General features: G+C 47.9%; 1 protein-coding gene across 4 annotated transcripts in view; it reads right to left on the bottom strand.

Annotated features, from left to right (window-relative positions):
- The window catches only part of ARFGEF3 (ARFGEF family member 3), a 515,806-nt gene that overhangs the window by 380,091 nt on the left and 121,955 nt on the right, over positions 1 to 13,760 (bottom strand). For all 4 annotated transcript variants that reach the window (XM_085612422.1, XM_085612423.1, XM_085612424.1 and 1 more), the window contains exon 3: positions 8,568 to 8,649. In XM_085612422.1, coding sequence (XP_085468548.1) covers positions 8,568 to 8,649 — 82 coding nt within the window. The remainder of the gene's footprint in view (positions 1 to 8,567; positions 8,650 to 13,760) is intronic.

Genomic DNA, 13,760 nt, shown 5'->3' with positions numbered 1-13,760 from the left:
GCATGCCAAGAAATGAGACATATTGGGACAAATAACCGATACCCAGTATAGTGCAACTAGTGCTGCGGCCTAGGGCAGGGCACAGCGGAGATATTTAGTGGCAGTGGTGAGCACATGGATAATAACAAAGTTGTCCCATAATGGATCTCGATTCCAACAAAGCTCGGGCAATATAAACGAAAAAAGTGAGCTTCCTGAGAGAAATACTGAAGAACTAACACACATTACATCACAGCAACAAAACCGATGGGAAGTTTGGGGAGCAGCCGAACCCAGTGAGGTCTGCCCCCCGGGCAGATTGGGAGGGGCTGGGGCGAGCTGAATAGCGACCATTTTGTGGGTTTTGGGCTACATTGGGAATAGCCCAATTGTAGCCCAATGTCAAAGATAGCCCAAGGGTTTAAGTGTCGTTTTCGTGCTTCCCCAGCCACCATTTTAGGTTTGGTGACCTGGTGGCTGGGAGCGCTGTAGGTTTTAGGGGTAGGAAAGGGTGCCAGGCAGCACCAGCACAGGCTACCGCTGTAGAGGAAGAAGGGGACGATATGATGGAGGTGGGAGTCTGGGGGGACGGCAGGGGGGTGTCTGGGAAGGGGTTGGTGGTGGGGGAGGGAGGAGAGAGCCCTGTGGTACTGGAGGGAGAGGGTGAAGGAGCCCCCATTGACTTAGAGTCAGTAGGGAGTGAAAGGGAATGGGAGGGGCTGGATATATTTTCCTCTTGGAATGAGGTGCTGGGGATAGATACAGTTGGCCATGGGGAGGGTTACATGTCGCGGGGGGGCAGGGAGTTTTCGGGTAGGACAAGGTCAGGCTGGAGCGGGGGTTTGCGGGGGTTGGGCAGGGAGCCTTTTGCGGTGGTGGTGGGGCCCAGTGGGGCCGGAGCGCAGCAGAATTGGTGTGGAGTGACGGGGAGGGGGAGCAGGTGAATGAAGGGGAAGCAGTGGACCTTAGTGTGGTAGGGCGACCGTGGGCAGCAGGCACTTTGGGGGTGGGCAGGAAGAGGAGATGGGATGGGAGAGACGGAATGGGTAGGCCCAGCACACCAGACCATTCCTTTTTCTTGCAGGCGGTGGAGCAACAGAGGGCGCCAGACTTGGCAGAGCTGTGAGCGGCTGAATGGCGCCGAGGAGAAGGGAGGGTGGAGCCTCGAGTGGCGTACCCAATACCGGTGAGGGATCCCGGCGAGGCCAGCATAAGTAGGCCCAGGATGGGCTCGCTGGCCCCAACACCCACTGGGCTTCAACGGTCCGGGGGACATCGTGGATGGAGGAGCTCCAAAGAAAGCCGTTTGAGTGGTGTTAGGAGGGTGCAGTCTGCACCGCCGGCTGAGAAAGCCTGGGGTCCCAGGGAGCAGGAGGTTTTAGACTATGAGAACAACAGCATGGAGGAGGGCCAGTTGAGGGATATCGCGGACGAGGGAGCGGGGGAGCGAGTAATGCTGTGTCTAGTGTTTTAAAGGTGTCACAACGCACGGCAGAGCCCACGGGTCGGACATCACGTTGGGACGACCGGTCGGCCCCACTTGCAAGGCGGACAGAAGGAAGACGGGTGGAGTCCTTAGAGCCAGGTAAACGCGATGGGAGATGGCGACCGCTAATGGTGTCTGTGGGAGGGGGAGACAAGGAGGAGGAAGAGGGGGGTACGTTGCGGAAAGGAAAGTATGTGCTGGATGTGGGTGTGGGCACAGATGACGCAGGTAAGGCGTCCGTGAGCATGGGAAATGGGGCTACGACTGTGGGAGTGGGCACGGAGAATGCAGGTAAGGCGTCAGGGAACACAGCGGACCAGGTTACTGACAAAAAAGAGATGGTGACAATAACAACAGGGGAGTCCGAGAATAAATTGGAGAGTAAGGAGTTAAAGATAAAGCGATTGCCTTATATGGGAGTAACCAAGCCTTTGGGCGCGCACTTAATTCTGGCAACTAAGGAGCGGATCTGGAAGGGTGAATATGTGGAAATGCTTAAGCTGCTGCACAGAGAAGTTAGGGCAAAAGAGGGATCAAAAGAGGAGGAGTATGAATTGGCCAAGAGGCCGAAAGCGGCATTTTTGATATATGCCAGTGTGTACTGCGAGAAGTACCCAGAGAGGTGCATGGCCATGTTCAAGTACATGGATGTGATCAGGAAGGCCCAGATTACAGGGGGTGGATATGCATGGGCACAATACGACGAGGAATTTAGAGCACGCATGGTGTGGGACACGGAGGCAAAATGGGATGAATTGGATACGTACTTATGGCAACATACGATGTGGTTGTCCGGAGCGGGGAAAATTATCTTCACTGCAAGCAGCCTACCACTCGTGCATCGGCCCTTTCAGTGGCGCCCCACCCAGGGAGGGGTGGGTGGCACAGGTAAAGGACAGACGGGACCAAAGGGAGCCTGCTGGGAATTTAACAAGGGACTGTGCACACAGGTGTACTGCAGTTTTCGGCATGACTGCTCGAATTGCAGAGGCAGACACACCTTGGTGAATTGCTTCAGGGGCGAGCAGGGGCAGCAACAGGGAAACCAACAGTGGCAGGCAGGGGGGTTTAGAATGGGGGGACAGCAGCCCTTCACGGGCGGGCGAGGGGCTAAGAGGTCTCCGGGCTCGTACTCCGGTTAGAACAGATAAGTTGATCGCAGCCCTACAGGATTATGGTAACCGAGAAGCTGCAGAACGCTTGCGGACTAGCTTTCAAGAGGGCTTTAGACTGGGGTATGAGGGACCTAGGACGAGAAGGTGGGCAGACAATTTACAGTCAGCGAAAGCACATCCGGAAATAGTGCAAGAAAAAGTGGATAAGGAGGTGCGTGATGGCCGCATGGTGGAACCCTTTGAGGATTGGCCACTGGATCATTTGATTGTGTCACCCACAGGAGTGGTGCCGAAAAAGGAACAAGGTCAGTTCCGTTTAATACAACATTTGACGTGGCCAGAAGGAGGCTCGGCGAATGATTTCATTGACGAAAGTGAGGCTACTGTGTCTTATTCATCAGTTGACGTGGCCATGTCACTGACTGCGGGCGCAACGGCGATGATGGCAAAGTGCAACATAAAGTCAGCTTTCCGGTTGCTTCCAGTCCACCCGGATGATTGGGATCTTCTGGGCATCCATTTCAATGGTAAATGGTACGTGGACAAAGCATTACTGATGGGTTGTTCTCTGTCTTGCGCACTTTTTGAGTGCTTCAGCATGTTCCTTCAATGGTTGTTCTCGGAACGGACGGGTCACCAGGGGGTAACACACTACCTGGATGACTTTTTCTTTGTGGGCACCTCAGACTCCACAGACTGCCAGAAGGCGCTGGACAGTTTGAATGAGATCATGAGGGAGCTTAGGGTGACGTTGGCACCGGAAAAGACTATGGGGCCCTGCACGGCTCTGTCCTTTTTGGGCATTGAATTGGACTCTCAATTGATGGAGGAACGCCTTCCGGAGGACAAAAAGCAGCAAATGTTGGGGCTGCTGGCGGCAATGTTGTTGAAAAGCAAGGTCACAGTGAAAGAGATTCAGGTGCTGTTAGGTCACCTCAACTTTGCTTGTAGAGTGGTGAGAGTAGGGCGGACATTTTAAAAGCGACTGGGCAGGGAGCTAGCAGGACAGAGACCTCCACATCATCATGTGCGGCTGTCTGCGGGTGTGAGAGAAGACTTGCGAATGTGGCAGTTTTTCTTGCAGAATTTCAATGGAATTCCACTGATGTGGGAGGGTGACATGGTATGCGATGTCCAGATCTTTTCTGATGCCGCAGGCAGCAAGGGCTTTGGCCTCTACTGGCCAGGGAAATGGTGCGCAGAGCAGTGTCTGACGGAGTCGGCTGGGGAGGTAGGAGTATAGCATTTTTGGAATCCTTCCCAATGGTGGTGGCGGTCACACTATGGGGCGAACAGTTGGCACACCAGAAGGTGACTTTTAGAATTGACAATATGGCGGTTGTGGAAATTGTGAACCACCAGTCTGTCAGTGATGAACAAGTTTTGAAGTTACTGAGGGTGTTTGTTTTGGGTTGCTTACGTCATGATATTGCATTTCGAGCAGTACATGTGCCAGGAGTGGACAATGACATAGCAGATGCTTTGTCTCGTTCACAGTGGGGGAGATTCCGTGGCTAGCCAAGGATGCAGACAGGACCCAACCCGCATGCTGCAGCATTTGTGGTACATGGACAACACAGGATGTTGCAGCTGGTTTTAGGGTCCCTTGCTCAATCCACGAGGACAGCGTACAGGACAGCATGGGAGGAATTTTTGCTCTCAGGTGCTAGGCGGCGGGACTCACCGGCGCTTCGAGGGGAGGACGTGATACAGTTCATTCTAGATTTGATTGATAAAGGACTTTCAAGGGTCACGATCGCGGGTAAGCTAGCAGGGATTCCATTTGTGGGGAAATGGTTGTGGGGTTATGCACCATCCGCAGGAGAAATTGGGATGCGGATGCTGGAAGGTTGGACCTGGGAACGTGGTCGTGCACGCAAGATTTGTTAGGGAGGGTTCTGCGGATTTTGCCGGGGTTATGCTCCGATGGATATGAGGTTTGTCTTTTTTCTACACTGATGGTGTGGATGTTTTTTGGGGCCTTCCGTGTGTCAGAAATGTTGGGTACGAAATCGGCAGGAGGTCTTCTTTGGGGTGAGGTGTCTCCTTATAAGGATAGAGTTTGCATTTGGCTGCAAAAATCTAAAACGGATCAGAGGGGACGGGGAAAATGGGTGTCTTTGCAGGCGGCCGATCCGCAGCTGACTTGCCCGTGTAGGTGGGAAGTGAAGTGGAGGAACCTTGCTGCCGGCTCAGGTGGTTTAGCTTTTGTACCTGCGAATGGGCGGAGTGCAACGGCTTTTCAGCTTTTAGCGGTTTTGAGGAAAGCACTTTCGGAGCTGGGGATCGATGGCAAGGTTTTTGGGACACATTCCTTCAGGATTGGGGCAGCGTCGGAGGTGAATGACAGGGGCTGGGGGCGAGGAGACATCATGAGGTTGGGGAGATGGTCTTCGGACTGCTACCAGCGCTATGTGTGCAGCGCATCGGGGGGGGGGATGTACCGCGGTTCTGTTGTTTCTCCTGCTTATTCAATTTTTCTCGTTTCAGGTTCGGTGATGGGTCCTCTCGCCAGGGAGATGACTATCTGGATTGTAGGACATTCCTTTGTAAAGTGGGCACAGATCCAGGCCCGCGGCCAGTTATTTTGGGGAAAATTTAGGCTTTAAGAAAGATCTGTTCAAAGTTTATTGGAGGGGCAGAGGAGGCATGCGATGGAAGGAGTTGTTGCAGGTTCTGAATGGCGTCTTGGTGGCTGGTAGGTGCCCTGACGTGCTGGTGATACATCTGGGGGAGAATGACATGGTCAAGGAAACAGGTTTGGCTTTAATGAGGAGCATGAAGTGGGATTTGTCTTTGATAAAGCAGCAGTGGTCGAGTTGTGCGGTCATTTGGACAGAATTTGTTCCACGTAGGGTTTGGAGAGGAGCGGTTAACCCGGGGGTGGTAGACAAGACCCGGAGAAAACTCAACACTGAAATGGTGCATTTTTTGCAGGCATCTGGGTTTTTCTAGGATTTCTCATAGGGACATTAAATATGATACACCGGGATTTTTCAGGGGAGATGGAGTTCATTTATCCAAGATGGGCATGGATTTGTACCTACTGGAAATCAGGGAGGTCCTGGCCAGGATGTTGAATGTGCAGCGACACTAATAGGTCAGACATAGGAGGCAGGGGGGGCAGGAAAATGGGGAGGCAGCGTTTCTGCCTACTCTCCCCCCTTTTTCCTGGGTGGCGGGGTTGTTGAAAGTTGGCCAAGATTGGCTGAAGTTTTTAGTTAAGTGTTGGTAGTTTGTGAGCAGGGGCAGGGAAAGGGTAACCAGGTAGGCTAAGTTTAGACGAGATGTTTGTTAGTTACAGTTGCACAAAGGCAGGTAGGGGTTTGGGTCATTGGAGGACAGGATTTGTAAATGTATGATTGTGTAATATGGTTGTTATGTAATGTTATTTTGTATGCGGCAGGGTGGGGGATTTGATGTGGGGATCGTAGGAGTGGTGCGGGGAACAGGGGGTCAGGTAATTTATGTATAGTGAGGTTTTAGTTTTGTAAGGCAGTTGCCAGTGTTGATAAATTGTGATATGCACCTTTTTCAATAAAGCGGCCTTTTACACACACAAAAATTGGTCTCGTTTGGCTTGCCCCCCTCCCTCCCAATTACAGAATTATGGGCAATATATGACACCTCAGAGGTAAACATGACGAGAAAAAAGGACTAACATCGTGTAAAGTAGCACATGGGCGGAGATGGTGGAAAAGCCTGACACACACAAACACAACTAGCAGGACACAGATTGTTAGGTCAACAAGAAGATGAGAACCTGCACAACTATTTGCTGTGTAAAAGCAAAAGTGTAAATCTAGCTTACAACTCAAAGGAAGAAGGATGAACTTTGGGACAGATAAGAGTCTCATGTAATAAGCATTTACTAGCTCTGTTCAGAGCATAAAGGAAACCTGACATGATCTGTGTCAGAATTACAAACAGCACCAGAAGTTAAGTAGAGATACATGGATGACCATGGCCAACTATTACAATTTCATGTTGTGCAAAGATTCTGTTCTCGTCTCCCAGTTCTGTGGAACATCTAAATGTGTGAATGATACCCTCACACACTTTATGACATAAGCGCTGTAGAGTAACTACTTTTTGTATTTTGTATTCTTTAGAAAAGGATGATAAAATGTGTGTTTACTAACTATAATCCACAAAATCCAAACGTCTTACTAAGTACAATAAAAACTGGCCTTAAGATTGGCAATCAGGTTACCCAGTGGCATTCTCTTCTCCATGTTGGCATTAGCAGTATACCTGGTGGAGTGGGGATACAGCCCCAGTCAATGTTCCCAGACTCAAATGATTTACTTGGTGATCCTAATGAAACCACCCACACGGCCAGGGCAGGAAAAGGACACAGGAACAGCTTGGCCCAACACGGATTACATTACTCCCCCCCCCAGCGGCTCCTGAGCCTGCCTTCTCTGACCACCTCCCGAACCTGCGGCCGTGCAACCATTACCCCGCACTTCCCCCTCTGCCCGGAAGGAAAAGGCAATGGAATGGGGGAATACCATGACGAAAAGGACACAGTAATCAGTGATCCACATGACTATTCATTTCAGGCCTTTAAACTTGCAATGCTCAGAGTGAGGGGGACATACCAACAGGAGTCGTTAATTTCAGCTCAGGTATCTCCTCCTCTAAGCAACAGGCAACACATAATGAGCTCTCAAGTGATTTTTCAGAGTATCAAGAACAAAATGTTCACTGTTCTGCTAATAATACGATTAACCTGCCATGAGCATAATATAAATGCAACGACTAGGTCGCTGTGTGCTCAATACCAGCACTGACTCATTTACACCTTCTCTGAGATCAAGAATCGATACCGCAGTATTTGTAAAGCACTCGTGCCACACGATCTTTGATTCAGATGGTCGGGAATAAGAGGGGCGTATTACCCCAGCTCAACATTATTAGTTGTATTCGCAAATGGGAACTATGCAATTGAGCCAGAGCACATACGACTGTGAATTTGTAATAGCAAACCTTCCGCTACGAAGAGGCGAGAAATGCTTCTCAATGGTGTGAACACAAATTTATTTTAAAAACTAACTCCCTTCAAACTCCAACCATGACTTTTTGTTAATTTTCATTGGTCTTGAGGAGAATATGCATCCCCTTACATTTATAATCTACGGCTGCCGCTCACCTCATAACAGGGCTGCGGCATAGTTCAGACGCACCCACCTCCTTCACATTACAAGGTATGCCAGGAAGGCAGGGATGTGCATGGGAAACAAGCATTTGTAACCTTCTCAAGCAGTACCCAGTGTTAACACCAGACTCGGGAAGTAATCACTGTCATAAAACTACACGGAAATTACCCAATGCGCCATCCGTACTTGGGAAGTGCCCACTGTAAGTACCCAATGCCCTTACCATACTCAGGCAGTCGCCAATGCAATAACCCTATTGGACGTACCCAATGCCCTAATCAAATACAGGCGGTACCCAGCGTCATAACCCTACTCAGGAAGTACATAATCACCAACCATCATAACAAGTGAAATTTAGCTAGTAGAGGAGTCTCAACTTAAACCACATATTGCTTATGTCTGGATGGTGGGAATAATCAGAATAACATAAATGACTGAGCCCTGGAACAATGGAAGCAAGAGCATGTGCAATACAGGTGCCAGTTCCGTTAGCTGTAACAAGAATTAGCGTGGGTGCATTGACATCATCATCCATGATGCGATAAGTAGAAGGGAAGACTTAGTGGTGCTGGTGACGAGATAATAAAAAAGGAAACACTTCTCAGGGTATTTTGTGGCTGGACAGGTTGAAAAAATTATACTTGGCTCTAAAGGAAAACAATGCAAAGGTATATTGTTCCCAAGTTCATTACTGAAAGCTTAAAACCAAAGTGAAGAAAACTGTGATAAGAACATGATTTAAAGCACAATTGGTCCAGGGCAGATTGGCATCAGCGGCATTTACTACTTTCAATAAATTAACAAAACAAAATCAATAGTTCTTACCTGCATCCCTGCTAAGGCATGCTGAGCCAGTTTCACGCTCTTCGACTCCAAGGCGAGTTGAAGTGGGAGCAGACATTTCTCTCTGAAGAGAAGACAACATAAATACCAGTTTAGAACCAGAGGGTGCCAGGCAATTCTTTCATTCGAGGGAGGAGAAGTTTACAGACTCATAGCTGACAAGCTAAGCAGGAATCCACATATTCTAAAATTGAAAAGTGAGTTATTAATTCAATGATTTAAGAGTAAACTGAGAGAGCAAACACATTTATCAAGGAGAGGCAGCCTTGTGAAGGAAGACATTAATGAAAGCAGAAGTACAATACATCATCATCTTAGTCTTAATTGTATGTACTGGTGCAAACTCACAAAAACCACCCAGGAACTCACAAAACGAGATGACAGGAAGAGTTTAATGAGAAATACCCAGTATACATCTAACCTTAGTTGACAACTTTACAATGCACACTTAGAACATAATGTGACTGCAACAACCGTGGGGACCTTATTCTCCATGCAATTCCAGTGACTGATCTTGACCATCCAACAATCTGCAGGCAAAGCTGATGCCCCATGAGAACCAAAAATAAATTGTGATAACTAATATACAAGACTGATAAATACTGAATTTTGTCACCTGCATCTTTCCAGAAAGACAATAGGCCATTCAACACAACACATTAGACTGAGCTTACACAAACAGCCAATACAACTCAGACATGCCTTGTTGCCACCAAGATGCCTCATGCAGCTAACACAGCTCAGATAGGTCATTAAAGTAGACTATCATTGGAAACCCAACAGTATTTACCAATTAGCATCTGGGAGAGCAGCTCGGTTCAGCCATCTGGAGACATGTGAAATATTTCTCAACCCCAAAGCAACATGTTAGACAAACCTACCGGCTCTATCATACTTCATACCTCGGTACCAAAACCCAGAAGTTGGCAAAGGGTTACTTGCTCGTTATGAAAACGTGTGCTCAGCTATGGGGACATGTCCAGACTGGAAAATAAAAGCATTCATCGCAAAAATGTTGAAACCAGCCCTTATTTTTTAATATATCTCTCTATTTCTCTCTTCCCATATACACCAAACTGAGCAAGCAGCAAAAACTCATGGAACTGGAGAGATTGACCCAGGTGGCTGTGGGCCTTCAAACACCTGCCTCAAATGGCTCCGCCCCCAACCCCGGGAAATGCCCAAGAAAAGAACGGCCAGTCCGGTGCTATATGGGAACTGTGCTTTGCTGCACTGTCTTTTTTTCTACTTGGACCTGTTTCCCCCCCCCCCCAAGTGGGTTTGATAAACATGGATCCCTCTGAGAGTACTGTAGTTTTACTGGACAGAGACCTCAAAGCTAGGCTCGCAGTTCAAGCGGGCAACCAAAGTGCTCCTCTCTTTAGAAGAATGTTTACCAGCCTCCCGACTAAGGCTAAGACACTGACGGGCAGTGGTGATAGCGTAGAATATAGGGTTACAAATACATTAAATCTCTCCTTATCGGGGTCCATGGCCTCCATCATGTCTGTAAAATGCATGGTGGGTAAATGTTTGTGTACATGGGTAGGGGGGTCCTGGTCTGTCTGTGGTTTTGTGTGAGCTTTGTAGGTGTGGTATTTGAGACAGTGGTTAACTTTGTGCAACTGCCACCCTAGTCAATGTCATAACTGGAAGTTTGCACAAGGTCCTACGCGGATCCCCAGGAACATGCGGTTCCGCCAAATCCAATACTTTATTCTGCATAGGGCGCATCTTACACCCAACTCTATAAATAGGTATTTCCATCGTGCAGACGCCAGTTGTCCACGCTGCCGGCTGCTGGATGCTGGGCTGGTCCACATGTTGTGGAGCTGCCCCGCATTGGACGTGTATTGGCGGGTAGTGCACGAAACGTTGAGTACCTGCACGGGTCGGCTCGCGCCACTGGAGTGGTCGGTCTGCCTACTACACCTGTTTCGCAGAACCCCTCTCACGAAGGTCGCCTCTCGTTTTTTTGACCTAGGCCTAGTGGTGGCGAATAGGCTGCTTACCAAACGTTGGAAAGCGGAGGAACCCCCCCGAGCACGAGCTTGGCGGAAATCAATGCTGGTGTGGGCGGGAGCGGAAGGGGTGGCCCTCTTGAGGGAAGAAACAGTGGGCCTCAGGCATACACCCATAGTGGACCAATGGAACACACTCGTACAGACCCTGACACAACTAGACGGGGACACCTTGGGTTCCCATGAGACACACGCTGGGGATACTCTTATTGTGGAGGAGGGAGATGTAGGTCAGTCGGGGAGTCGGGCATGAAAGGTGTTTCAAAGGCCTTAGATGACTAGGTGTTGTATTGGAGTGTGGAAGGATACGTTCAATGTAGCTGTCTGCACGAAGGGATGTGAGAATGGAGGGAGGGGGGTCCGGGCTGGGGGGCGGAACACAGGGATGTTACAGAGAATGCTGTAATTACTGCTGCTGTTCTATAGAGGGACTTGTTGTTTTGCCCTCTTTTCTTCTTGTTTAAGGGAACTGTTTAAAGAAATGCAATAGGGAAATACGGGTGCATCGCGAGTGGCTCCTCTAGGAGTAGCAACCCAGCGACGTGGGAACAGAGGGGGTTCCTGAGCTAATGGGGCTGGTTGGGAGGCCCATGACGCTCATTTTCCCTAATAAGTGCGTGTAGCACCTGATCCTGTTTGTTACCATGCTCATGCCCATCGATGTATCATTGGTTTTATTTCAATTATCAGCTATCAGGCTGCTCAAATGTACTGGGCACTGTGCTTATATCTACAAAATGCCAATAAACAGATTTCATAATAATAACTGGAAGTTTGCACATTTTGCCTTCCTTCTTTTCTTTCTACAAGGTGGTTGTTCCTGTGAATCTTGGTGGTAGCCCCTTTAGTCTCTGAAGCAGCTGCCATGCAGTGTTTTGCATATGATGTGAATAGACAGGATCAATACTTAGTTCCACGCTCTCTAAATATCCTAGGAGGAGTTGCACACTTCCTGTATCCAAAAGGAAAACAGGTGGGCATGGACATTATAAAAAGTAAATCTATGGAATCAGAGTGTTGCAAAGTCTTTCAAATTCTCAGCTTCTGGATCAACAAATCACCCAAAAGAACTCAGAGATCACCACATACGAGCATGTTTCAACCTCACCATCAACTAATGACCTTTCTACTGTTCTTTTCGATTTTAGCTCCACATGTAATCTCTCGTGCAATACTGTTATTGGTTCTGTTATGATGTGATAATGTGCCAGCCAGCATCATCGATACTCTCAGAAATGTGTGGGACAAAGCTCACTCTCTTGGATTGGGATCCATGCATCTCCCCTCTTCCATCTATGTACAGCCGAGTGGAAATCCAAAGACATCATACTGTCTTGTGGTGAAATGAGCAGTGGGAGCAATACAATCAAGACAAGCGGGTACCATTTCACATTGACGACATTACATTTAGTTGACAGCACGTTTCTACTCAGAGACGCTTTTAGTTGCTAGCTAAAAGGAAAAGGATGCTGAAAAGTTTGCACATTGCTGAGCTCAACAGAAGTAGAAGTGGTAAACGCTTTCTGTGCTGTGCTCAAGACAGCTTGAAAAGTCCTGCACATTTGCAAGAGATCTGCAGCCAGGTAAACTTGCACTGCAAACCAAACTTCTTTATTACACCCAATGATGGTTCAGAATCAGGTTCTGGAGAATGTTCGACAGGGTACAGCAACCCGGAATCTCAAGCAGCAGATCCTAAAGCCCAGATTAGCTTAGATGCCACAGCAAGCGGACACCTTTCACATACAACTATCCTAACTACACCTCCACCGCTCTGCACCACAGGGGCAAACCAACCCTGCACCCACAGTCAGGACACGAGATTGTGTCGAACACTGATGAGGCGCAATTACTCCAAAAGCAGCACCTGCTACACCCCTGGCAAGGGCTATCATTTCTCCAGGTTCTGCAGAAGCACTTAAAATGGTAACAAGAAGCTTGTATGTCTTAACGGTGGCCATATGTAGATGATACAGAGGACATGGAGAACTCTTATCGTTCTCAACCTACCAACCATTAATGGTGATGAGTTACAACAAAGCAGATACAATAAAAGTGAGGATACACTCCACATTCAGACCAATTATGGTCTGACCAGCACAAAAACCTAAATTAATTTCATGGCACAAAACGAGAAAATTATCCTGTCAAAAAATCAGTAGCTAGTACCAACTCAGATATAGTTACTCACACGGACGCTCCACCGCTTACATTTGAATTGAAATATACACAAAACAGTCACCTAAAAAATACAAGCAAGCACCAATACTGATATCCTAAGTAAGCAAAGGTACACAACTCAGAACTGAGTGCAACTAAACCTCATCAGGATTATATGTCTGATTTAGAAGTCTTAATTCCAAGCACTGAAAGACTGGTTTGGTGTCCTCGGTTTCTAAAACCACAAGACCTACATATAAAATAAATCCGGTCAACTTGGACATCCACAATGTGATGCTCCCAACAGAAAAAACCCACCTACATTAGAAAATGTGACATGAGCATCTGGTAGGCCTAGAATGAGAGCAGTTCATTGGGAAGGCACCAAATCTAACCCAACCTAGGTCATAATTTGTTACGCTAAGCCAAAAGAAGTCAGAACAAACCTGGCTGTGTTTGCATGAGTTTTCACCATCTAGTGATAAAATGGCATTATATTACACCAGTGTTTTGAATTTATTTGTAAACTGGATCAGAAGTATTTATTGAGTGTAGACTTGACGGTGCATGTCACATGAGCACTGAAGAGTGCTTATATGTGTAAGAGTGTGCTGGGTTACCCACATGAAGAGCCGCTGGACAGAGAAGGTGTGGGCTGGAGCATGTAAGGCGATAATGTAGGTAAGATGGAGTTAATCATTACAACAAGGAAGGAGGTAAGAGGGGAAAAAGGAGGAAGGGGTGTCGTATGCATACACAGTCAGTGAACCAAGGAAAAAAAACCTGCAACAGCATCCAGTGTATTATACTATATTCATGACCCTTAGTGCATCATTCCAATTACAAGGGTCTAAGACCAGCTACCGCTGGATCAGTTATTGGTGCTATCAATGGTAGCAGTCGACAGCCGTGATTACTGTAAAAAATAGAAGACATCTCACGTAATCAACCAAGATATCAACACTGGATTTCCATTCCAGTGGCACGGACTTCT

The sequence above is a fragment of the Triturus cristatus genome, chromosome 6, assembly GCF_964204655.1.
Source record: "Triturus cristatus chromosome 6, aTriCri1.1, whole genome shotgun sequence".
Classification (NCBI taxonomy): Eukaryota; Metazoa; Chordata; class Amphibia; order Caudata; family Salamandridae; genus Triturus; species Triturus cristatus.
This window is presented reverse-complemented; position numbering and strand designations above follow the sequence as displayed.